Source organism: Canis lupus, chromosome 5 (genome assembly GCF_003254725.2).
Source record: "Canis lupus dingo isolate Sandy chromosome 5, ASM325472v2, whole genome shotgun sequence".
NCBI lineage: Eukaryota > Metazoa > Chordata > Mammalia > Carnivora > Canidae > Canis > Canis lupus.
This window is the reverse complement of record NC_064247.1, coordinates 36,015,749-36,040,532: the sequence shown is the minus strand read 5'-3', so window position 1 is coordinate 36,040,532 and position 24,784 is coordinate 36,015,749. Positions and strand designations below refer to the sequence as shown.

General features: G+C 40.9%; 1 protein-coding gene across 1 annotated transcript in view; it reads right to left on the bottom strand.

Moving 5' to 3' along the window:
* Positions 1–24,784, bottom strand: part of DNAH9 (dynein axonemal heavy chain 9) — a 329,643-nt gene that overhangs the window by 130,730 nt on the left and 174,129 nt on the right. Inside the window, exons 42-45 of the mRNA XM_025428358.3 lie at positions 17,138–17,299; positions 12,800–12,996; positions 3,826–3,988; positions 1,911–2,034 (exon numbers count right to left, since the gene is read on the bottom strand). Coding sequence (XP_025284143.2) covers positions 1,911–2,034; positions 3,826–3,988; positions 12,800–12,996; positions 17,138–17,299 — 646 coding nt within the window. The remainder of the gene's footprint in view (positions 1–1,910; positions 2,035–3,825; positions 3,989–12,799; positions 12,997–17,137; positions 17,300–24,784) is intronic.

The window sequence follows — 24,784 nt, the reverse complement described above, 5'->3', positions numbered from 1 at the left end:
TGAACTTGAAACTTCATGACCTTGGAGCAAGCTGATTACATTATGCTCTCACTGGGCAGGGCTTCAGAAATTCATTTAAACTTGAGAAAGTTGTCTTCTAAATGAAAAATTAAAAATACTTAATTGATAAATAAAATTTCAATTGGTGAATGCATATAAATTTCTGTGTCTCAGACATTATTTTAGGAGAAGGTGACCTGGCTGGAATGAAGCCAACCAAAATACAGAGTGAGGCTGGCAACATGTCTGGTTTTTCCAAGGCCATAAGTTTTTGGAAACACAATTTTTTACCTTTTTGGATTGTTTTAGAAATTAAACTTTAGGGCACAAGGTGGGAGCACTGTTGGACACCTCATTATTTAGTAAAATAAAAGATGAGGCAACATTGTAATAAAATACTGCTGAGGAGGGATCCCTGGGTGGCGCAGCGGTTTGGCGCCTGCCTTTGGCTCAGGGCGCGATCCTGGAAACCCGGGATCGAATCCCACGTCGGGCTCCCGGTGCATGGAGCCTGCTTCTCTCTCTGCCTGTGTCTCTGCCTCTCTCTCTCTCTCTCTCTCTGTGTGACTATCGTAAATAAAAATAAAATAAAAAAAATACTGCTGAGGAAAGTGGTAGGATGTTAAGACAGTATTTAGATTGAAGAAAATGTATTGGGTTGGAGAAGAAAAGGAATAGGAGCTAGTAAGGTAAACTTCCGTATATAAAGTAACTTTGTAGTAGAAATCAGTATAATGCTTACAGACAGCACAGTAAGGACCTTGGGACTCTAATCCTCATCAGAAGCAATCCAAAGATTGCACATAGAGCCTGTTAGTACATGATCAGGACAAGGGACCAGCGGCTCTTCATGGGTGATGGCAAAATGACCTAGAGTATAAGCAAACAAAATTTGAAGCAGACAATGATTAGAAGCAGTGACATTGCTAGGGATTGCATGGGATAGACTATGGAGAAATATGCTGTGATCACAGTTCTGGATTTCATAAACTAAAAAGAATTCAGTTAGCCAGTCGAGGGGGTGGACTGTGGATACCAGGGCTTTCAAACGCTGAAAAGCTAGAGGCAGAAATTTTGTTCTGGAACATCTGTGCATTGACTCTGTTCTTAATCCAGATGAAGAGGTAGTTTTGCAGATGCCAAATTTGGTTTAAGAGCCAGGAAAGCATATTCTAGGTTTAATGAATATAAATGCAAAAACACACACCTCCCATTTCTGTAAATGCATTAATTCAAGTCCTCTATTGTCTTGTACTCTTGGGTATATATACTTATATATATATCAGGTTATGTTTATATATATGCATGTGTGTGTGTGTGTGTGTGTAATTTTTTTTTACCCAGAATGGTTGACATAATTCCTAAATAAATAAGGATAGTAAAGTATCACAACTGAACTTTCCAATGAAGTCCTATATTTTACTGACAGAGCCCCAGGATGGTTGACAGATTTTTGGAAACCAAGGAAAACCATTTTAGAGATATTCTACATTTTCTATTGCTTCTACTTTGCTTGCATCAGGTTCTGAATCCTTGACTAAATTAGTAGCCTAATATTGCCCTATTGTGTGCAAATTCTCTGTGTATCTTCTTGCCAATATCTAATATACCTGAAATACTGCACACATTCTAGTTTCTCTCTGTCTTGAATATGGGAAGGGAACAGCACCTTCTCTTTGGGCTCAGCAGACCCTTAACATGTTTTTTTTCCCAATGATCAGATCTAGTTCCAGTAAGAGAGCCCCGAGATTACTGTCTGTTTGCAATGAAAGGATAAGGCACATCACTGACCCTAGAAGGGTCTTAAAGAACCAGTCCTCTATCAGGACCTAGTTCTCTGGATCTTGGAGCACTTTGGAATGACTCTGACTCCAGGGGGAATCTACATTCAAGTGCAAAGGGTTTCTTACCAGATGCCAGGAGATCATTGATGAGCACAAGGAACTTCTCATCAGCCACTTGGGCGTCGGTCATGAGAAACACTGTGCTGAGATTTTTCAACCCAGTTTTCAGACACAAACTGGCCAGGTCCATCTGTAGAAATTATCAATATTAGAGATCTTTGGGAAGATGGACTTATTGAAAGAGGTCCCAAACCCACTCTTTAGGAATGGGATCATTTCCTCATCTACTTTAATGGGAAACAAAGCAAAACAGCAATGGAAAGTTAGGAAGGAGTGCTATTTTGTACTGACAAGTAGGGAAATATGGTCTCAATCCCAATAGAGGTGGACAAGTAAAATTAAACATTGTGATCTTTAAATCATACAAACACTGTGGCTCCTGTATGAGCTTTTGGAGCTCCTGCTTTGTGCAAAGAGGTAACAGATTTCCAAAGGGACAGAGATAGTCCCTGTTCATCTGTGTTACTTATATCATCATATAAGTGAATTACCTGCCCCAGAAGGCAAGCAATTGCTCTTGGTCTTGACAGGAGAGTCACGTATTTGGGGCTACTGATCCGGATGATGAATGTGTCTTATGCTAACAGTGTCTTGTGTTCTCATGACTCGCTCCAGCAAAAGCTTTGTTTTGGAATAAAATATACTAGGGAACACGCACACACACACAAGATCATCTGTTAGGAAATTATATCCATTCAAAATTGCAGGTGGATGAAGTTTTAGGCTTGGATGCCAAGCCCCGAATTTTTCCAGCTTAGTCAATCTTGGTTCAATCTCTCTATCCCTCTCACAAAGCTCAGCCATCAGTCCCTGATCTTGCTCTTCTCGTTTGTACCACTCAAAGCTCATTTTGAGAGCCTCATGCATTTCCTTACAGCAAAGCTTTTTTCATGTCCTATATATAATTCCCCTTTAAAGTTAGTGAACTTCTTTTAATATCAACCGTTCTCAACCTTATGCATTTACAGAATTAGCTAAGATAACGTTTCTCAACTCTCACCGGAACCATCTGGGAGATGCTTTGAAAAGTCTTGATGCCCGGGCCATTTCTCAGACTAGTTAAGCCCAAATTTCTGGAGGGTGATGCAGGTGTCAGCATTATTTGAAGGGGATTCTGGTGTATAGCTGAGGTTGAGAACCTAATACACTAATGTCTTAGATCATTCTGTAAGTAGGTAATTCTCATATGCACTATCTTGTTTACTCCTTTTTTTTTTGACCACTGAAGATTGATCTAACATGAAATTCGCATATGACCTTAGATCCAGCCAGTCATTGAGAGGCTGAGCTGTGGTTTCAGAGCAGTGAGCACCCCTGGCTGAGAGATTATTAAGCAAGTGGGTAGGTCTGGCTCCATGCTGGCTGGAATTCTCCTAGGGACAGCAAGTGCAGCATCCTGGTGGAAATTACATCAGGACTCCTGACCTTGCCACAGCTATAGGCAGGCACAAAAGGGAGGGGACTTCAGTGACCTCTGAAGATCGTATAAATCCGTTCCCCCCTTTCCAGAGCATGCAGCATGGCTGCTAAGTGCTTAATGTCTAGAACCAGGAAATGTCAGCTCCCACTACCTGGTGGTTACTGGAACTGTCTTCTAAAATACGAATTTCTTACAGAACTTGGGCAGACTGTCAGAATTCCTTCAAAGCCTACCACAGCTGTGAGGGAGCTGGGTGCTAAATTTGACAGAGATGTGCCTCTGATCTAGTGAAAGCCAAGGCTATGCAGATGGAGCTGAAGTAGCAGAGGTTTTACAAATGCATGCCTGGGTCTAATGAGAAAAGAGCCCCTTGTGTCACCAGCCCAAAACTGAAGAAGGGAATGGCCAGTCCCTCATGGGGGGGTTCTGAGCAAGGGGAGTGAAGAGCTAATGAAGGGTGACAGGGAGCTGTGGGTGATTGGAGGGGGAGCTGTTTCTTACCTTGAAGTCCTGGATCTGGTAGCCTTTCCGCAGCGTGATCTGGAATACATCCATGGAGCTGATGAAAGCCGCAAGCCTTGTCAGACTCTGCTTGCCGCTCCCACCCACACCGACCAGCAGAGCATTTCCCCGTGGGGACTCCAAGATGCGGTTGATGTGACAGCTGCAGAGAAGGAGCAGAGGCACGTGGCTTTGATCAGACTTTCCTCTATGAGGAGCAGGTGCCATGGTCCAAGTGAGAACTAGAACCTTGTTTGGAGGCATGTCATGGGCTGAGCAGCAGGAAACAGGAGTTAAATTGTCCCCAGACCTGGCCTCACCTTCTTGCCCAAATGGGTGGAAGTCCCTCCTGCTTTTTGCTAAAAGCCAAAGCTGGTGGCAAGTGAACTAGTGATAGTGGAGGAAGAGTTCATGGCAGCCAGGCAGGACTGGAGGGGACCCCGACTCACCCTCTAGCCTCTCCTCCAGCTGAGCCTGACTCTGTCATACCTCCCACAGCACTTTGCCTCACCTACTTGTGCTTTTAGGCAAGACAAGGGGGCAAGAAAGAGAGAAAAGTGAAGAAAAAATTCAAGGGAGGCCAAAGAACCAGCAGGAACAGAACTATTTGTTCCTCTAAAGAGAGAAGTAAAATTCAAGTCAGCAGAATAACAGAGAACCCTGGACATTGATGCCCTTGTAATGAATGTAGGTTCTTGGTGTCAACCTACAAGACACCCACTACCTTGGCTTCTGGATTCATCCCCTTTTAGCTATATTTGGCTCTCTCAGTACCCATATTCCTGCCCAGCAATGAGGAAAGATTCCCAGGCTCTGGGCTTAGACTACATCCTGCAGAAGACCCTCCACCCCCTGTCTCACCAAGCCTTCAAATGCTGTTCCTACATCAGGCTGTCCATAGACTCTTCTCCAGGTTCTTCATTCCTCTTAGAGCTATGTATGTACCTTATGTAAAGTAACTACATTCTTTATAAAAATAACTCCTACTCTCGTTCTTTTCTCATCTTAAAAACAATAACTGGGCACCTGGGTGGCTCAGTGGTTGAGTGTCTGCCTTTGGCTCAGGTCATGATCCCAGAGTCCTGGGATTGAGTCCCACATTGGCTCCCCGCAGGGGTTCTGCTTCTCCCTCTGCCTATGTCTCTGCCTCTCTCTGTGTGTCTCTCATGAATAAATAAATAAATAAATAAACCTTTAAAAAAACAATAACTACTCATTGCACAAAATACAGAAATACTTATGATTCTACTTACTGGACAGCAATGAACACAACTGACATTAACTCTATGCCCTTCTGGACTTTTTTCTAGAGTCTGTGTGTTTACAAGTGTGTATATGTGGGTATATACACTTATTACATCTGAAAGTTTGATATATATCTATCCTATTTTCAAAACTGTGTTCACATTGTATACTAACCAGTGTTTTGAAATCACTTTTCCATTTAGCAATATTTAATATTTTCCTACACCACTGAGTACTCGCTAAGCCATGCTTTTAATGTGGAACAACAGAATAAATTCCTTGTCTGCAATAGCCTGCTATTGGATATTTAGGTTGTTTCCAACATTTTCCAGTAATAAATAATGCTATGTAAATATTTTTCGTTCTCTCTGTCATCACGTCCACAGGACAGATTCCTAAAAGAAAAACTGCCAAGTCAAACAGTAAGACAATTTTTATGGCTCTTGAAACATATTGAAAAGCTACCTCCCAGAATGATGGCACCAATTTATCAACTTCTTGGGTAGAATTGATCAAATGGCAGGTCTAGTATTTTTTTTTTCTTTTTTTTTTTTCGGGTCTAGTATTTTGAAGGGTAAGACCATGTTAGATTGTGTGAGTTTAATTAGAATGTGTTAAGTCAGAAAACTTGGGAACACATAGCACAGTGATCAAGCCACTGTGAAGAAATGGATAAGGGGGACGAAATTACAGGTGTCAGTGACCTTGGAATTGAAGAAATGAGCAGAACAAGAATGCAGGTGGAGTCAAACAATCAGAGTAGAGCATACATCTGAGATTAAACTGTGTAGGCTACAGTCCTGTGTCTGCCTTGTGTTAATGGTATTATAATGACAAATAACACATTCACATTAAGCAAAAGGCAATTGGTGGATAGAACAACTTAAGGGCAGTTATACCAATTTAGAGGAAGGGCTGGGGTGGGGTGGGGAGAGTTTGGATGAGTGGGACTTGACACATCAACAAAATATGAGCATGTAGGTTGTTACAGGGCTCCTCTTGACCTGTGGCTTGAGTTTTCTTACTATTGCACATTTCTGACATACACTGGGTCTGATATGACTGGGTCATAAGCAGAATCGGTAAACTAAATGTTTGTGGGTCCTCGATGCCTCTTCTCTCCTGTGAGATACATTTGCTACTAAGAAGGAAACCCTAGCAGGAGTGCAGGTTAAGTCAATAATGCCCACCTACTAGCAGGTAGGAAGAGTCTGGGCCCCACTCTTGTTAACACTGTGTTTTATATATATTTTTTTAATTTTTTGCCAATTGAATGGTTGAAAATATGATTTCAAATTTTATTTCTTTGATATCTAGGGAATTAAACACATTCATGATTAAGTATATATTTTTTATTTTATTAATTTCCTTTTCATGTCCATTGCCCTCTTTTTAAAAAAGTTTTATTTATTTAAGTAATCTCTATACTCAGCATGGGACTTGAGCTCATGACCCTGAGGTCAAGAGTCACATGCTCCTCTCTGTGCCACCTAGGTGCCCTGAACGCCCACTTCTTAACTGAACTGTTCTAGATTTGTAAGACCCCTTTAGGTGTGTTCTGAAACATCCCTCCAATTTGTCACTTTCACCTCTCAGTTTTAATGTGTTTTTGGATGTGTAGAAAATTCTGGCTTTCTGGATTTAAAATTGTAAGTCACTAACTTTTTGTAGTGAAAATTAATTCCCCTAAGTATTTAGGCATTATTTATTGACCTATGCTTAGTTCCTTTATGGTTTTGCTTTTCCCCTTTATAATTATTTAATTGGGATACTTTGACTCTGTCTCGTATCAGATAGATTTACACTTTCTCTGGCTCCCTTATTAAATCCTAGTTTTGAGGCATCAGGACAGTGTGTATACTCATCTTGTATCCTCTATAGTCCCATCACATTGAAGGTAGTCAATAAATTTTGGTTAAACTGAAACAGAACACGTACCTTATAGTCAGCATCACATCTGGGAGGATGTACACAATTACACATTATGCTAGGAGAAGGACTCAGCAGTTTTGTGTCTATATTAGGGGGTGCTGGACTCCAAGGATAAAAGAGAAACTGAGGTGCTAAGGCATCCGGGTTCTCTTTGGAGGAGAAGTTCACCTGGGTTCTCTGGGCCACCCCACACCCTCTCTATTCTGGAAGGCCTGAACTCAGTTTAACACGGTTCCTGCTATTCAATATCTAAATGGGAAATGCATCATTAGTTCTTAAATTCCCAGAGAAGAATGGTTCAGTCTGCAACTGTCAGCACTGGACTCCAGCTGGGGATTCATTAACAACCTCTGATGAGGGCAAAGGACTCTGCATTCAAATTACAAAATTTTAAAAAAAGATCAATATTCTGAAGGGCTCCTGGGCGAGAAAACCAGTGCAGTCTAAGTTAAGCCCATTACTGAATTCCTGTGAGATTAAAAACAAAAGCTAAAGATGTACCACAGCACAGCTGGAGGAAGGAGGCTTATTGAGGGCTACAAAAGCACACACATATGCACGCACAATGCATACATGTGTACAAACATGTATGTATGCACACACATATGTGCATACATATGCATATGTACGTGTGTACATATGCACACACATGTGCACACACATGCCCTAGAGAATGGATAAGATACACAAAGGAAGAGGCACAAGATAAGGACATCTAATGTTCCTTTTTTGTTAAGTGACGCTAAGAGAACAAAAAAGGCAGAATCTCTGTGGGAGCCAATAAACAAAGCAAAAAGATAAGGATTATGCCAAAAGCAGGGGAAAAGAGTTGGTGTGAAACTTTAAGGAAACGCAGAATAAAAATTTGCTGGAATGGTGAAGAAAATCAGCAAGAGAGCAAAATGGTACCATGAAGGACACAACAGCACAAAGAAAAAGCCTAGCATCTATGGACTGCTCGTTAAGCATGAAGTACTGTGCACACATAGCAACAACCCTACAACATAGACATTCTCATTATCCTCACTTCCCAGAGGAGGAAACTGCAGCTCAGGGAAGTTCAGTGTCCTCTGCCGAACACCACAGCCAATGAGTGGCAGACCCAGGATTTGAATGTGGGTCTGGCTCTGTCTCTAGAACCTGTGCCCATAACCCCTACTCAGTGCTCCATGGTTGGGTTCAGCATAAAAGCAGCAGGAAAAATTAGCAGACCAGAGAGCTGGCTAAGAACTCATGTGGTAAGAAGAAAGAGCTAGATGATAAAATCAAAATGAGAAAATGAGTGAAAATATCAGTGAGGGTGACAAAACATGAGAGACACCTAACTCTGGGAAATGAACAAAGGGTAGTGGAAAGGGAGGTGGGTGGGGGGTTGGGGTGACTGGGTGACAGGCACTGAGGGGGGCACTTGGTGGGATGAGCACTGGGTGTTATGCTATATGTTGGCAAATTGAACTCCAATAATAATAATAAAAAAAAACCCAGTGAAAATATAGAATTGTAAAAAAAAAAAAAAAAAAGAGCATAAGCCTCATTGCACCTATGAACATATACCCTTATCTTGGCCCCTCGACCAGCCCTGTGGGTTCCTGAGGGGTGCTACAGCCTCCATCCTGCTCTGCCTCACCCTGCTCCCACCCTGGGTATCAGAAGTTGGACCTCCCTGGAAAGAATCCTCTCTTCCTCGGGCATCGTGGGCAGTGACATGAGGCCACGAATCTTCTGTCACTCTTAGGTCTTATGTTTCTCACTGTTGGTAGACATTCCATTTTCTGGCATAAGGGGGGTGTTTCTGCTCTATGTGTCTGGTAGAGGTAGCAGAGGGTCAAGAGGCCCCAGGGGACAGGAGTGGGGGGGAGGGGAAGAGAAAGGACAGAAGGGGGCAGAAGGGGATAGATGGGGAGGGGAGAGGAAGGCAATGCAAAGACAATGTCATGGGGAACTGATGTTTTTAAACAAGCGTACATGAAATTATATTCCCAAATATACTTTAATCTTGAGAACTGCCTCCCCTTATTTTTCCATTGCTAATGCAGCTCAGGCTTCTCTCTGAAAACCATCTTCAGGGCCTGTTAAGGAGCCTTGGGAGACAAGCCAGTCTTTACAGCCTTATTTTTTCCTACAAACAGTATTAGTCTGATCACCCATGTTGGAAAATGCATTGACCAAATCACTTGCTCTTCTCCCAAATTTAATTTATCCTGAAAGGACAGAGATTTGTCTCAATTCCAAGACTATGACACAGGGTCTGATAGCTGTTTAAAAGGAAGGAAAGTGCTCACTGAAATTTTCTGAGGTTCATGAACAGATGTCCCCAGATGCTGGTCCTGGCCACCTAGTATGCACCAGACACTGTTTTGGGGATTCAGCGGTGGGCAAGACCGAGTCTGCACACAAGGAGCTCACACTGGATTGGGAAAGATGGAAATGCAGACAAGGAAGCACCACAGTGTGATGGCTGAGGGCGAACCCACTGGAGCCACAGTGTGCAAGTATAAGCTTTGGCTTGTCTATTTCTGGGGTGTGTGGTGCTAGGCAACTTCTTCCATATCTCTGGGTTATAGCCTCCTCATTTGTAATATAGGGATAAGAGCAGACTCTACTTTCTTCAGGGTTTTTGTAAAGGCTAAATGAAGTGATGTGTGCAAAGGTCTACACACCAGGCCCATGGTGAGTTCTGTGTTCAGGGTAGCCTGCATGCCACATCGAATGCTGCCCTTCCGGAGAGGTCTTCCTGACTGCCCTATTTAGAATTGCAATCAACACCCTCCCCACTCTCAACCAGCACCCTTCCACCCTTCCTTCTCTGTTTTTCCTCTACGTCATTTACCCTAAATGACATGCTAAGAATTTTTGTTAAGTACCTGCTATGTTCCAGACACTGTCCTAGGTATTAGGGATCTAGCAGTGAATAAAACAAAGGTCCCTGCACTCATAGTATGCCTAATCCATAGATATTTGTTGGTTGGATGGATGGATGGATGGATGGATGGATGGATGGGTGGATTGGTGGGTGGGTGGATGAATGGGGGGATGTATGTAAACAGAGTGATTAATCATGACAAATGCAGCAGAGCAGTCAAGTTATATAAGGTGAGGACCCAGCGTGGCAACTGACTTTAGCAAGAAGGGGCTCTGTGGTGACTGGAAAAAAAAGCTTCTTTGTTCAATTGGTAAGAAATAGATCAATAAGAGAATGAGAAGTGAGAAAGCATGACAAGTATAGACAACAATTTTGATGAGTTTGCTGTGAACAGAAGCAAAAAAGAAATGGTGTAGGAGATGAAGATGATGTGAGAGTGAAGGAATTGTTTATTACCTTTGATAATAATAATATGGCAGGTTTGTAGGTAGATACATATGATAGAAATTACTCAAGTAATGATGATGGGACAAGAGGGGAAAGAAAGGAGGAGGGAGGCAGGAGGGAGAATGAATAATTTAACTTCAGGAAGGAGTCAAGTCACTAAGAAGATGCTAAGAGATCAGATCCAGGATGTACATGGAGGGATTGGCCTTAGGTAGGAACAGGGAAGGTTCATGTACTGAAATAGTAGAGAAGATACAACTTGTGGGTGGCATGCAGGTGGGATGCAGATGGGCTGTTAGATTTGATGGCAGGGAAAGAGAATTCTCTTCTGGCTGCTTTCACGACCTCAGTGAAGTAAGAGATGTGCTCATTAACGGGAAAAAGAGAGATGGGAACTAGAAGCTTGATAAAAGAAGAAAAATGTGGGATGCAATCACCACAGGCAGGGTAAGAGAGCAAACTGCCCACGGTAGTGGAGGTGGGTTTCCAGCCAAGTCAAGGGCCCATGTGATATACGTGGCTGAAAATCTGAAGCACACCAAGCCCAAATGGTGGTGGTTTTTCTGCAACAATCTTCAGAGGGTTGGGACCAGGTGTGGAATAAGACAGTTGGGATTAACTAGAATGGGGTTAAGTCACATGAACATAAGGCCAGGAAAGTTAGCGGAGCTTGTACCAGGATGACGAAGTTTATGGTGGTTGAGGATAGCAAAACCATGGTAGGTAGAAGGGTGAAGGAGTCTGAGAAAGTGGTTGGCTCCATGAAATGAAGTCTTGATGAAGTTTAAGAGTAACTGGAGTATTTTTATTTGGGAAAATATGGAAGGACCTTGAAGTGAGATAGTCATAGATGGAGAAAGTCAGACAGAGAAAGACGAATACTATATGGATCTTACTTATATGTGGAATCCAAAAAAAAAAAAAAAAAAAAAGAAAAGAAAAAGAAAAAAGAAACACAACAAACACACACATAGAAACAGAGATCATATTTTTAGTTGCCAGAGGTGGGGGAATGGGGCTGAAGAATTACATAAAGGTGGTCAAAAGGTACAAAATACGAGATATAAGATAAATAAGTTCTGGGGATGTAATGTAGAACACAATGACTATAGTTAACAATACCATATCATATATTTGAAAGTTGCTACAAGAACATATCTTAAAATTCTCATCCCAATGGAAAACAAACAAACCCCGTAACCTGTGAATGACTGTTAATCTTACTGTGGTAACCATTTTGTATTTTACACCTATGTCAGATCATGATGTTGTCCACCTTAAACTAATACAATGTTAGATGCCAATTCTATCTCAATAAAACCAGATAAAGAAAGAATATCTGGAATTAAAAAAACAGAGCAGATGAGTGGAAGGGTAGGAGGTACATGTCAGAGAGTAGGCTTGTGGAGATGGGTTCATCACTGATGACAGAAATTCTAGGGTAGGAACATGCGAGTGTGTGCCTGAGAGGGAATAGAGGAAATGACCCCTGGAGCTAATGAGGCCAGGGAGCAGAAGGACCAGGTGATACAAAGATGCCCACCATGAAGAAAGATATAGTTGAGGAGGGAAGCTGGTCCAAGCACTCAGGAGAGTTGGTAAATGTTGGGGAAGCAGTCAATGTCAGTAGATGGCAGTGACAAGGCGAGATGGTGAGTATGAAAGTCCAGTTACTCGGGCTTTTGAAGAACTGGGGTTTGTGAAGGATAAGGGAGGGGGGTGGTTTAAATGGGCCAACGAAATGAGATGGGATAGAAGGAAGGTACTTAGCTCTTTCTAGGTTCTGGGGTATACCGAATGGAGAAGAAAAAAGAGTTTTCCTCAACTCAGGGGTCAGGGAGGTTTCACTTAGAATCATCAATGAAGGGGAAGCTCAGAGAAATTGAAGATGAGGTGGGTTGTGCTGCTGAAGTGCATGGGAACCAGGGGACAGAGTGGAAAGATTCTAGAAGGCAGAGAGGGGTGGTAGACATGACTCAGTTGGGAAATGTAAGGAGCTGTTTTGGGACAGCATCGGTGTGAGTATAAATCATCTGAGAGGCTTGGTGACTACTCTCAGTGACTCAATGATCCTTAAAAGGGTATTTAATTTTTGACATATGTGAGCATTTAAACAAAAATCTTCAATCTCATTAATGTAAAGTTGGCCCTCAGACTCGTATGAGGTAGGGATGCAGGTCCTGAGCTGTTCTGATATCTCTTTTATGATCTCAAAATTTCCCTTGGTGTCACTGTGGTCATGCTTAGTGATGGTAAATGACAGGGAAATAAATCCAGTTCTGCCTCAGTTCAGCAGCCTGCTGCCCCCCAGGGCCGGTGGTAGAAGCTGTGACTGCTGCTCTATGAGTCGCCATCTTGATTTTCATGGCAGGAGCAGCTCTGCCTTCCTGGTTTTATCAAGGTTGGGACATCTGACATTGGGAAGAAGACATCTGATGTTGGGAAGAAGAGACAGTTGAGGAAAGGCAAGAACAGAAGCACACTTACACATGGCGCATGGCATCCTCAAAGAGAACCAGATCCATGACTGTGTTGACTTCATTGTGGTTCTCTAGGGCTTCCACCAGAGTTTGGGTCAAAAGTCCCCACGACTGAACAGGCATGTACTTTGGTTCACCAATACCACTGGCAAAATGGCAATACATGTTCAGGCTTTGGGTCTGCTCCACAGTCTCATCAATATCCTGGGGGTGGAACACAGACATAAGGATCCTCCCTGCTGAATCAATTCTGATTCCATACAGAATGAAGACCCTCATTTGCTTTTTTCTCTCTGAACATTTCTTGCAAATTAAATATCAGTGATGCTTCTAATACTTCCTTTTTCCTGAGAAGCTCTTAAAAAGTAGATGTTTAACATTCATTTACTAGCTCCATGAAGTCATGGGTGATGTTTGTTATTCCTTGCAGGCTGAGGATGGGAAATGGAAGGTACTTTTCCCATATGCATAGTAAGAGCCCATGTCTGGATAGAGGAGCAGATGGGGACATACGGATAGATTTCCCTAAGCAAGGGCTCTTTCACCACTGCTGGGTGAAGGGATCCATGTCCCAATGGCCTCATCTCCTCCACAACCATTCCAACAGGTCTTGGTTCCCAATCCACAGCAGCATCATAACATCCTTTTCTTTTTTCTGTGAGATAGACACTATAGGCTGCCAGTGTCTGTCAGTGTTCTATGGCTCATCCCATAGAACTTGATTTCTAAAAAAAACATGTCATGAGCCATCCTTAGATGGCTGGTTTGTTTATGGGGATACTGATAATCTGAAAACATTCACACTAAAGCCCCCTACATATAATATTTTCATAAATATATGAACCATGTGTGTTAATTCTTGCCACAGGGCAGACCTTAATATGTTTAATAAAAACCTAGTACAACTCAATTAATTTAAGAGATAGGGTGTCTGTGTCTCTTTACTACGAATACACCCTCTAAGTATCAAAGAGATCAAAAGCTAATCTCTTTTTTACTTTAGAAAGGAACTATTTACTTATCAAGACCCAATCCTGGGGGCACTTGGGTGGCTCAGAGGTTGAGCGTTGGCCTTTGGTTCAGGTCATGATCCCAGAGTCCTGGGATCAAGTCCCACATGGGGCTCCCCACAGGGAGCCTGCTTATCCCTCCGCCCATGTCTCTGTGTCTCTCATGAATAAATAAATAAAATATTTTTTAAAAGACCCAATCCTGGAGACTTCAAAAGGAAGAAAAGTGGTAGAGGAAGTAAGTCCAAGAACTAGCATGTTTTCTAGTGCCTAAGTAGGAATTTATACCAGTATGAGCAACTGTCCCCATCTGCCATTTTTTCTTCCAAAGTTCTGACTGAGAGAGACACCTGGGAAAGAGTAATCCACATGCTATTTATCAGCAGGGGCATTAGTCACTGTAGGGTTAGCTCTGTAAGCCCATGGGACAAGATTCATCAAACCTAATGGAGGGTAAGTAAGGATGACAGTCCTATCTATAGACAGACCAGGATTGCTATCTGGTTTATAAGAATGAAATAGAAAGAGTTAAATATCAAAGAGTTATATAGTTTGAAGGTGATCTCAGGGCCATGGAAAGCCATTAAACTATTCTGGTTTTGCCACACATTAACCATAAATGTCTGGAGACCTGGATAAGATTTAATGCAAGGCAAGAGATCCATTCTTGCTTGCTGCAGAAAGCATGTGGGGAAGTGATGTGGGAATCCATTTACCTAGTTTGAAAATGGGCTAATATATTGGGAATGGGTCCTGATAGAATTTAATTTACACTAATGAGCTAGCAGAGGAATGACTGAAGATAGTTCTGAAAAGCCTGCTCTACAAAGACTCTTTGATGAACAAAACAACGTGTCTCAGATTTTATGATCAGAGCCAGGCTGTGCAGGAGGGAGACAGAAAACCAACCCGTGCAATGAATCAAAGATTTCTTAATAGCGACACCACATCATACAAGGGCCACTTCTCAGAGAACTTTAAGATTTAGTGGTGGAAACAGGATTGTATCATTTCCTTGGTGAAAACTTGGCAACTTTTCTTTAATACCGATATCAAGATTCAATGCAGTCAAAGGTACTTACGGCTGGCACTTCAAATATTGTTGGGGAAGGATGAGGTCAGTATTAATTATATCTGGGTCTATGATCAAAAGAATGTGTTCTTAGGATACAAATGCACATAGAACCTCTATTTCAAAGGCTGAGTGTTGTTACTCTAAATTGCCAGCTCAGATAGATGGGAGAAGATAGTCAAGGTTCGTTTGCAGATCTAACAATGAATGAATGAGTTGGCAAATTCTACAATGCTCATAGGGCATCTAAGATGTGGGAGTACTTAACATTGGGGCAGAGAAAAATGATAAGTGGAGGAATTTCAGGGTGTTCATACTAATAAAGAGCAGATTGAGATGTTACTTAAAAGTGCTGCCAAGGGGTGCCTGGTAGTGCAGTCGGTTGGGTGTCTGACTCTGGATTTTGGCTCATGTCATGATCTCATGGTGGTGAGATTGAGCCCTGCATCAGGCTCCATGCTCAGTGTTGAGTCTGCTTGGGATTCTCTCTCTCTGATCCTCCTGCTCATGCCCTCTCTCTCTGTCTCTGAAATAAATAAATCTTTAAAAAGAAATGCTGTCCATCCAGAAATACATCCAGAAGGCTGTCATGTAGGTTGGGATGGACTGTAAATATCTTCACAGGTAGACACAGGATGGTATCAGAAAAAAATATGGAGTGAGACCTAGCAAGGTGAGCATTGGGACAACATCATGCATTTAAATAAAAGTTTTAATTATTTCTAAGTTCAAGAGAGGACAAGTGGTATGTGTGGAAAACATGGAGGTTTGGCCAACTTTTGGAAAGCTCAGTGCTAGTTGTGGGGTAATTTTGACACAAAGAAGTGTAATATGATCTTAGGCTGTGTTAATGTATCAGTGCTTCCCAAGGCATATGGAATATTTGTTCTGCAAATTATTAATAGGTTTTATCAAGGGAAAAGAGTTTTTGGGTTTCATACATTTGAGAAATGATAAATGAATTAGGGTTATTCAAGATTTTTAGGGCTTTAATGTGCTGAAAACACTGTGAATTCCCAAGGGATGGGTAGAATATGAAATATTTCTCAATTTATTTTATCATGGATATTTTCTTTTCAAGAAGTATATTGTAGTGCAACGAGTTAGTAGGGCAATTTTGGGAAATGGTAACAAAATTATAGTATATATAAGAGGCAATGATGATCTTGCTTTTTGTCAGACCCCAGTTAGGTTGTGTAATGAAAGTCAGACACCATGATTTCAGATTGGGGAACTAATGGAAAAGCAATCAAAATGATAGCAAATTTCTCTGGGTTTTAAAACAAGTGATATCAGAACTGGCTAAAAAAACAGAGGCTATTTGGTCTGAAGAAAAGAAGACCTAGGAAGGACAAGGCAAATGGTCTTAAAATATGTGAAAGTTTTTCATGTAGACCTAAAATTACTGGGCAAGGAAATAAATTTTAGATCACTATTAGAAAAAAGTTCCAGCCTTTAAAATTGTTCAAAAGTTTCCAAATTTCAAAATTGTTCCAAATTTCCAGTCACGAATAGCTCCAAAATGGAACCCTTAGGAAAGATGAGGGTGGGCAATTTCAAGGACATTGGAGTGTCCACTGGAATGACCAATCTGAGAGATGTTACCAAAAGGAGTCAGTATATATTGAGGAATTGCAGGGTGCCTGGGTGGCTCAGTGGTTGAGCCTCTGGCTTTGGCTCAGGTTGTGATCCTGCGGTCCTGGGGTCAAGTCCTTTATCAGGCTCCTTGCAGGGAGCCTGCTTCTTCTTCCTCTGCCTATATCTCTGCCTCTATGTCTCTCATGAATAAATAAATAAATAAATCTTTAAAAAAATAATGAGGAATTGGATCAGATGATCCCCACAGACCTTCTTAACCCTGAGATCTTATGATTAATTGGTGCTTTTACTTGTCTTAGCATTTTTCTTTTTTTTTTTCTTAAGATTTTATTTATTTATTCATGAGAGACCCAGAGAGAGAGAGAGAGAGAGGCAGAGACACAGGCAGAGAGAGAAGCAGGCTCCATGCAGGAAGCCTGATCTGGGACTCGATTCCAGGACTCCAGGATCACACCTTAGGCCAAAGGCAGGCGCTAAACTGCTGAGCCACCCAGGGAGCCCCCCTAGCATTTTTCACCTCAGCAAAATAATGATAGATTTTCTTTCCCTAATCTAATCTGTAATTTACCCCTCCATTTCATGAGCTAGATTTTATCATTTGGGTGATTATCTGCATAATAATTATTTTCAAATGTAAAAAAAAAATTGGCAGGGTAATACTCACATCATAAATTTTCTTGACCACTTCTGTCTGGATTTTATCAAAAAGATCAAAGTCCTTTTCTTCCACCATCTTATCCCGATAAACTCGATTTGATTCATGCAGATAGAGCTTTACTAGGTCCTGTGTGGATTTTACACATTCCACTGAGGAGAACAGGATGCCCTTTAAAGAGAACAGACAAAATGTAATGTGAATTACAATTATCAAAAAGGGGGCTATCTTGAAAAACCCCAAGGGAACCCCTCAAATGGTTATACGCCAAGAGTATGAGTGAATCACAAATCTATTTTGTCCTCACAGAAACTGGAGCCCAATTTCAATTTCCTCAACCCCTGGTAACTGCTTACCAGAAGCAGAGGCAGAAGTATGTAATCTCTGAAAGAGAACAGCATCATCCAAACACTCAAATTATCTGCACATTTAAAAACTCCTCATGTCTGGCAAGCAAACAAAAATTACTGGGAGTACCAGAAGATACAACCAAATCAAGAAAAAACTGACCCACAGGAGATCTAGGTATTGGAGTTATCAGACATAAACTTTAACAAAACTATGATTAAAATGACCAAGATATTAGAGGACATCAAGTAAAGAATTTCATCAGAAAACTGGAGTCCTTAAAAATTAATCAAATGGAAATTCTCAAATTAAAAATTATCCTAATTACAGTTACTGAAATTAAGAACTAATCAGTGGGGTTAACAGCAGAATAGACAGAGCTGAAAATAGAATTAGTTTACAGGAAGAGAGAGTAGCACAAAATATTCAGCTTGAATCACAAATAGAAAAAAAAGAAACAGCATAAGGGACATATAAGACACAGTGAAAAGTTCTCATATACATGTATTAGAATACTAGAAGAAGAGAGTGAAGCAGAAGGAATATTTGGAAAGATATTGGCTGGGACTTCTCTAAAACTGGGGGGGAAAAGGCAACTGAAAAGATATCCACCCAGATTCAAAAGTGTTATAAACACTAAGCAGGATAAATACAAAAATAGCACATCTTGGGCATAATAGTGAAATTTCTGAAAATCAAAGACAAACCAAATCTTAAAAGTAAAGAAGTAAAAGAAAAAATGTGTGTACTGCATCAAAGGAACAGTAAGACTTGAGAATTTCTCAACAGAAACAATGGAAACCAGAGGACAATAAAAGGACACCTTCAAAATACTGAAAGAAATAGCTGCCGACCTAGACTAGCAACCTTGCTGCTAAACCCTCTTCCCAAAATTCTTTAAAAAAATAAGAAACAAATATACTTTCAGTTAAACAAAAACTGAGAGATTATTTTCTGGTAGATAGAAGCTACACTAAAGGAGTTCTTCAGGCAGAATGAAAATGATTCCAAATGGAAGAATCAGAAATGCAACAGGAATAAGAACAATGAGAAGAGTAATATGTGAGCAAACCTAAGTAAATATTGATTTGGGCACCTGGATGGCTTAGTCAGTTAAGCATTTGCCTTCAGCTCAGGTCATGATCCCAGGATCCTGGGATCAGGTCCTGCATCGGGCTCTCTGCTCAGCGGGGAGCCTGCTTCCCCCTTTGCCTCTGCTGCCAGCTTGCACTTGCTCTCTTTAGTGCTCTCTCTGTCTCAAATAAATAAAATCTTTAAAACATAAATATTGACTAAGACAGAAATATTAGTGTATTATAATTTAATACACATATAATTATATATATAATAGTGCATTGTATTTATAGCTTAAGTTTCAATATACATTGAATTTTAAAAGTAACAATAGAATAAAATTATTCTAAGACCCCTGCAATATATGGCAATTGAGAATGTACTAATTTATAAAAGAAAAAGGGATAAAATGATGCATTTGGTAACCATTAGATGAATGCTAAGATGTATGCTAAAAGAGGGAGAAAATAAAAGAATAAAAAATGACTAGTTTGATGCAATACAAAACATGAGAGGAAAGGAAACATAGAGTATGGTAGAACATACTGAAAACAAATAGTATGAAGTAGATTTAATCCTAAATATATTATATAAAATAACATCAAATATAAATGAACTAAATATTTTAATTAAAAGACTATGATTATTAGGCAAGATTTTAAAAATCCAACTATATGTTGCTTATAGGAGATATACCTTAAACATAAGAAAGAAGAGGCTGAAATAAGAAATTGGAAAACACTATAGCATGAAGGAATTGGAAAAAATAGAGCATGAAGATACTGACTAAAATAATGTGGAATAGCCACATAGCTCCACAAAACTGACTTTGAAGCAAGAGCCAGTTTTAGAAATAAAAAAGTATAATCATTTCTCGGCCTTTTGGCTAAGATCAAGTGTAGAAATAAACAAGTATATTTAATAAGAAAAAGGTCAGTCCATTAGGAAGATATACTAATTCAAAATGTGTGTGCCCCTAATAACATAGTTTCAAAATACATAAAGCAAATATGACATAAACAAAAGGAAGAATGGACATGTCCACAAATGCAGTGGGAGGTTTCAGCATATTCTTTCTTAGAAACTGACAGAACAAGTAGTCAAAAAAAAAAAATCAGTAATGATGTAAAATATTTCAATGGCATGATTTACAAGCTTGACTTAATTGACATGTTGATTCAACTACACTCAGCATTTGAAGAATGCCCTATTTAAGAAGTGCACATTGGTCAGATCTTGGGACATAACATGGATCTCAACAAATTTCAAAGGAATAAAGTAATTGAGTATATTTTCTGACAACAGTGGAATTAAGCTGAGCATCAACAAGAGAAAGAGAACTAGAAAATCTCTCAATTTAAAAAAATAGAGCAATATACTTCCAAATATCCCATGGGTTAAAGGAGAAATCATAGGGGGAATTAAGGAATATTGTGGAGTGAATGATAATAAAAATACAACATATAAAAGTTTGCATAGTAGAGTGTAGGGCACAGTTAGTGATAAAGTCATAGCCTTAAAATGAATATTTTAGAAGAGCTGAAAGGCTGATGATTGATGACACAAGTAGCCATGTCAAGAAGTTAGAAAAAGGAGAACCACAACCCTAAAAGTGTAGAGAGATTATAAAGAAGAGAATGATTATTAATAATATAAAAGCGGATATCAAATAGAGACAGCAAATAAAGCTAAAAAATCTTATAATATTGATATACTTTTCAGTGTCTTTGAAAAGATTAGCACAATTGATAATTCCATAGTAAGGCTGATAAAAAGAGAAAAAGAAAAAATCAGAAATGGCACAAATAATATCCAATAAGAGGACATAATGTCAGACACACAAGCATCTAAAAGATAATCACAGGATGTTATAAATGATTGTATGCCAATAAATTAAAAATTAAGAACATCAATAACATCACAAATGACATGGAGAAATAGAAAATCTGAATTGTCTAATGTGTACAAAAGAAATTAAACTCATAACTTAAGCTCTTCCACAAAAAAACTCCAGATGGTTTCAGCAGTAAATTCTTCTGACATTTAAGAATGTTTTACAAAGGGATTCCTGGGTGGCACAGCAGTTTGGTGCCTGCCTTTGGCCCAGAGCACGATCCTGGAGACCCGGGATCGAATCCCACGTCGGGCTCCCGGTACATGGAGCCTGCTTCTCCCTCTGCCTATGTCTCTGCCTCTCTCTCTCTCTCTCTCTGTGACTATCATAAAAAAAAAAAAGAATGTTTTACAAAGTCTTCCAGAGAGTAGGAAAAGAAAGACCACTTTCCAAAGCATTCTATGAGGAAAGGAAAATTATAGGACAATCTTATTAACTGAGGTGCAAAAAGTATATTAAAAAATAGCAAATGGAATCTAGCAAAATATAAAAAGCTCAACATGCAGCAATTAAGTTAGGTTGATCATAGGAATGCAAGGGTGATCTAAGATTCAAAAATACTGTAATTTATCACATTTCCAGAAACAATGAGAAAAAAATTATATAATTATTTTAAGAGCTACAGAAAAATCGTTTGTTAAGTTTCAGCATACATTCAGAGTTAAAATTCTTAGGAGACTATAAACTGGTAGAAATTTTATTAATCTGGCAAAGAGCATCCACAAAAAGTAAGCATCACTCTTAATGGTCAACTATTAAAAGCTCTTCCCCCTAAAATTAGGAACCCAGCAAAAGGCCACTCTCATGACTTCTCTTCAACCTTGCATTGGCAGTCATAGCCGGCACAATAAGGCAAGAAAAAGAAATTATAAGATTAAAGGATTGGAAAGAAAGAAATTATTATCACCAGTATTTATTTAACCAATTTAACATGATTGTATATGTAAGTATAAACATCATATTGAACGAAGTTACAAAATAATATTTGTCATGGAATTCCATTCTGATAACATCCAAAAATAGGCCCAAAGAACTTAGGGTGTTAGAAATCCAGGTAGTATTTACCTCTTGGAGGGGAGAAAAAAAGAAAAAAGAAAAAACACAGATGAAAGGGGGAAAGAAGAGAGAGAGAGCTTTAGGGATATGGGAATGTTCTATTTCTTGATCTGAAGATCTTATTTTATTTCTCGTGGCTAAGTAGGTGGGATGACTTTGTGATAATTAACCAAGCTGTGAGCTTATGACTTGTGTACTTTCCTATATGTATGTTACACTCGATAAAAGTTTATTTTTCAAAAAGAAATTCCATTAGGTCCCTGTGGCCCGATCCACACCCATATCTCAGCCTCCCTTGTTCTCACTCTCCTAGGTGTCAGGCATGTACGAGATGCAGTGGGTAGGAAGAAGTACCATCCAGGAACCCTGACTTCTTGGAACCCTGACACCGTGAGGTGTGCTATGACTTGGAGTTTGTAACCTGGGGAAAGCCAAATGCCCAGTTAAGGACTGAGTCGATGTGAGCACGTCAAGCAAAAACTCTGCATCACCTTGGTTACGAGTTGCATGGAGATGGGAGCGGTTAATAAATTCTGCTACTCGGAGCTCTATCAGATTGTGTCCTGATCAGGACAGTGAGGGATGTATGGAGAAGGTCTGAATTACTGAGCCTCGAGTCAAGCCGGGTAAAGGAAAGCAGCTTGTTCTCTAGGCAATGCCTGTCTTCCAGCAGGCATTCAACTACCCCCCTCAGTGCTTCCATCAGGACTTCAGACAAGTAGGCAGGGAGGCAGGCAGCGGAGGCCATGGTCAAGCTGTAAGCCTGAAACTCCCTCTGGAGAAGGGTGGTGGGCCGTGTGGTTGCAGGGAGGCAGGGGCTCCAGTGGGGGATGCACTTTCCCACCGTTGTGGCAGGTGGCTGACAGCTGGCAGGCTGCAGCGAGGCCTGGATGGCACATGGTGCTCAGGGTGAACAAGAGACCTCCCTCCATGCCAATACCTCCCTTCCTGGCTCTCCCTTGACATTGCAGGGTCGCCACTGAAACAAGGTTGGAATATCACGGTGAGCATTTTGTAATGTATATAAAAGCTGAATCACTGTGTTCTACACTTGAAACTAATAAAATAATATGGCATGTCAACTACACTTTAATGAAAAAAATTAAAAACAAAAACAAGGCTGGAATAGAGCCGTCCTTCCTCAGAGAGCCTTTGCCGCTCAATTCCCTGCAGCGTAGAGTGGAACATTCTAGCTTTGGATGTCAGTGCTGCTGTTTATCACTTATGTGATCATATTCAAGGTACTCAGTGTGTCTATGGCATAATGTTGTCATTTCCAAGTTGGAAATCATTGGTTTTTGACCCTGCACAATTATTCCGAGGATTATTAGCTACTAGACGTGCAAGGTCTAGGACTGCGCTCAGTAAAAGCTAGCTATCATTACAGACCAGTGTCAGACTTTGTGAGGGCCCACTGTGGCCTCAAATAATCTTTCCAGTCTCCCCTCTCAGCGACCCCCTCCACCGGACTCTCCATTCCCACTGAGCTGGATGCTTGCTATTGATTGGTATAGACATTGTCTATACCTTTCCGTCTTCATGACCATTCATGCTGTCATCCAGCTGGTGACTTCCCTGAGCCTACCTTAAATTTGGATAATAATATGCATCCCAAAGTGTTGACATGAGTATACATCTCAGAGGGTGCAGGTGACAAGGTGTCTGTCCAGGTAGGAGCTGCGTGCTTCTGGTAAAAGAGACTTAATGCCCTCCCCACTTCAGCTTCTGCCCTATGAGCAATGTGGATTTGATCCAATGATGTTAACTCCCTTTTCTGCATTTGGGAAATGTAGAGGGTGACACCCCCACCTCACCAAGCTGCAGTGAGATTTAAGGGAGGGGGTGTGTGATAAAAAGGTCTTTCTCAATTAATATTTAACATATGAGAAATGAGAGTGGGCATGCACAAGCTTTGTTATCGTCCTGGCCTCACGGCTACAATCTGCAGGCTTCACAGGCTTGCAGGGAGTCTTTTTGCTACCTTAACTATCTTATACTTGTTCTCCTCCTCAGAAGTGCAGATGAGAGGGACAGAATGGTGTGGAAGATAGAGGGCCTGGCCATGAACCCAAAGACCCAGATTCTTGTTCCCATTCTTCACCTGCTAGCTGTATGCTCTCAGGAAAATATATAGAATCCCTGGGGGGTCCTGTGTCCCCTCATTTTGAGCAGTTAATGTTTATGAGGTCCATGACTGGGAGGGCTTTCCTGAGCCAGTTTAGGGGTGTTCTCAAAGACCTGCCCTCATGTGGGGCTTAGTGTCTCTACCTTTAGGATCGGCCATTCTGGAGCACAGTTGCTAGATCTCTGAACTCATGTTTAGGAGATTTCTGCATTTTACAACCCAAAGTCCTGGCTGGACCATGCAGACTCTATGCCCTCCGGGTCTGGACCTTTGCTAATCTGAGCTTCCCCAGAATCCTACCTGCACATTTAGTGCCCTGGGAAATTAATTCCAAATACTCCCTATGGAAGGTCATGCCTCACCCCCCAATCACTGTGACTGTCATTTCCCTACAGGTGCAGCCTCTGATTGATGTAAGAGGCATGCCTCCTCTATCGCTATAGTTCAGGGCTATCTTGGGGAGGAGTCTCTCTGAAAAGCAGTTTCAGCAGATTCTTGTCCAGGATGGGAAAGCTGTGGACTCCACCCTGTGACGATGGTGTACCTGACCAACAGGAAGAGGGAGTCGGACTTTGCTGCATTGCCATCAGGATGTTTTGACAGCAAAGGGTCAAGCAATGGAAAGCAACTGGCAGACAGACCATCACTATTCAGAAGAGCAGCTGGAAGCATCTTGAATGGCTGTGGCCTGGAAAGGAACCTGGAATTTTAAAACAGAGGCTTCCCAGGGGCTGGCAGATAGTATCTTAAGAGTATTACGACATGGCTTTTTTCTGGAAGTGGATCTATCCTGAAAGATTCAGAGGACATTCTTTTTGATCCCAAGAACAATGGATATAAAGCCAGGGCCTGCAAAGTAGTTTTCTCTTGGCGTTCCTTCTTATGCACGCTGGAGTCATTATATAACATTTTGTTCAAGATGTTGAGCCTTCTCCGACTCAAACGAACCAACTCAGAAACACGCCCTGGGAAATGATGTCAATGGCAAACAGAACTCTACCTGGCCAATGTCCTTCCTCTCGGATCCCATGGCATCCTGTTTACCTGTTTATGATGCTCACAGATCCATGTGAACTGTGCCTTTGCCTGAGGGTTTGGTGTTGACTATTGTTTTACTAAGAATGGAAGGGACTGGATCATCACTAAGCCTTCTGGGGCA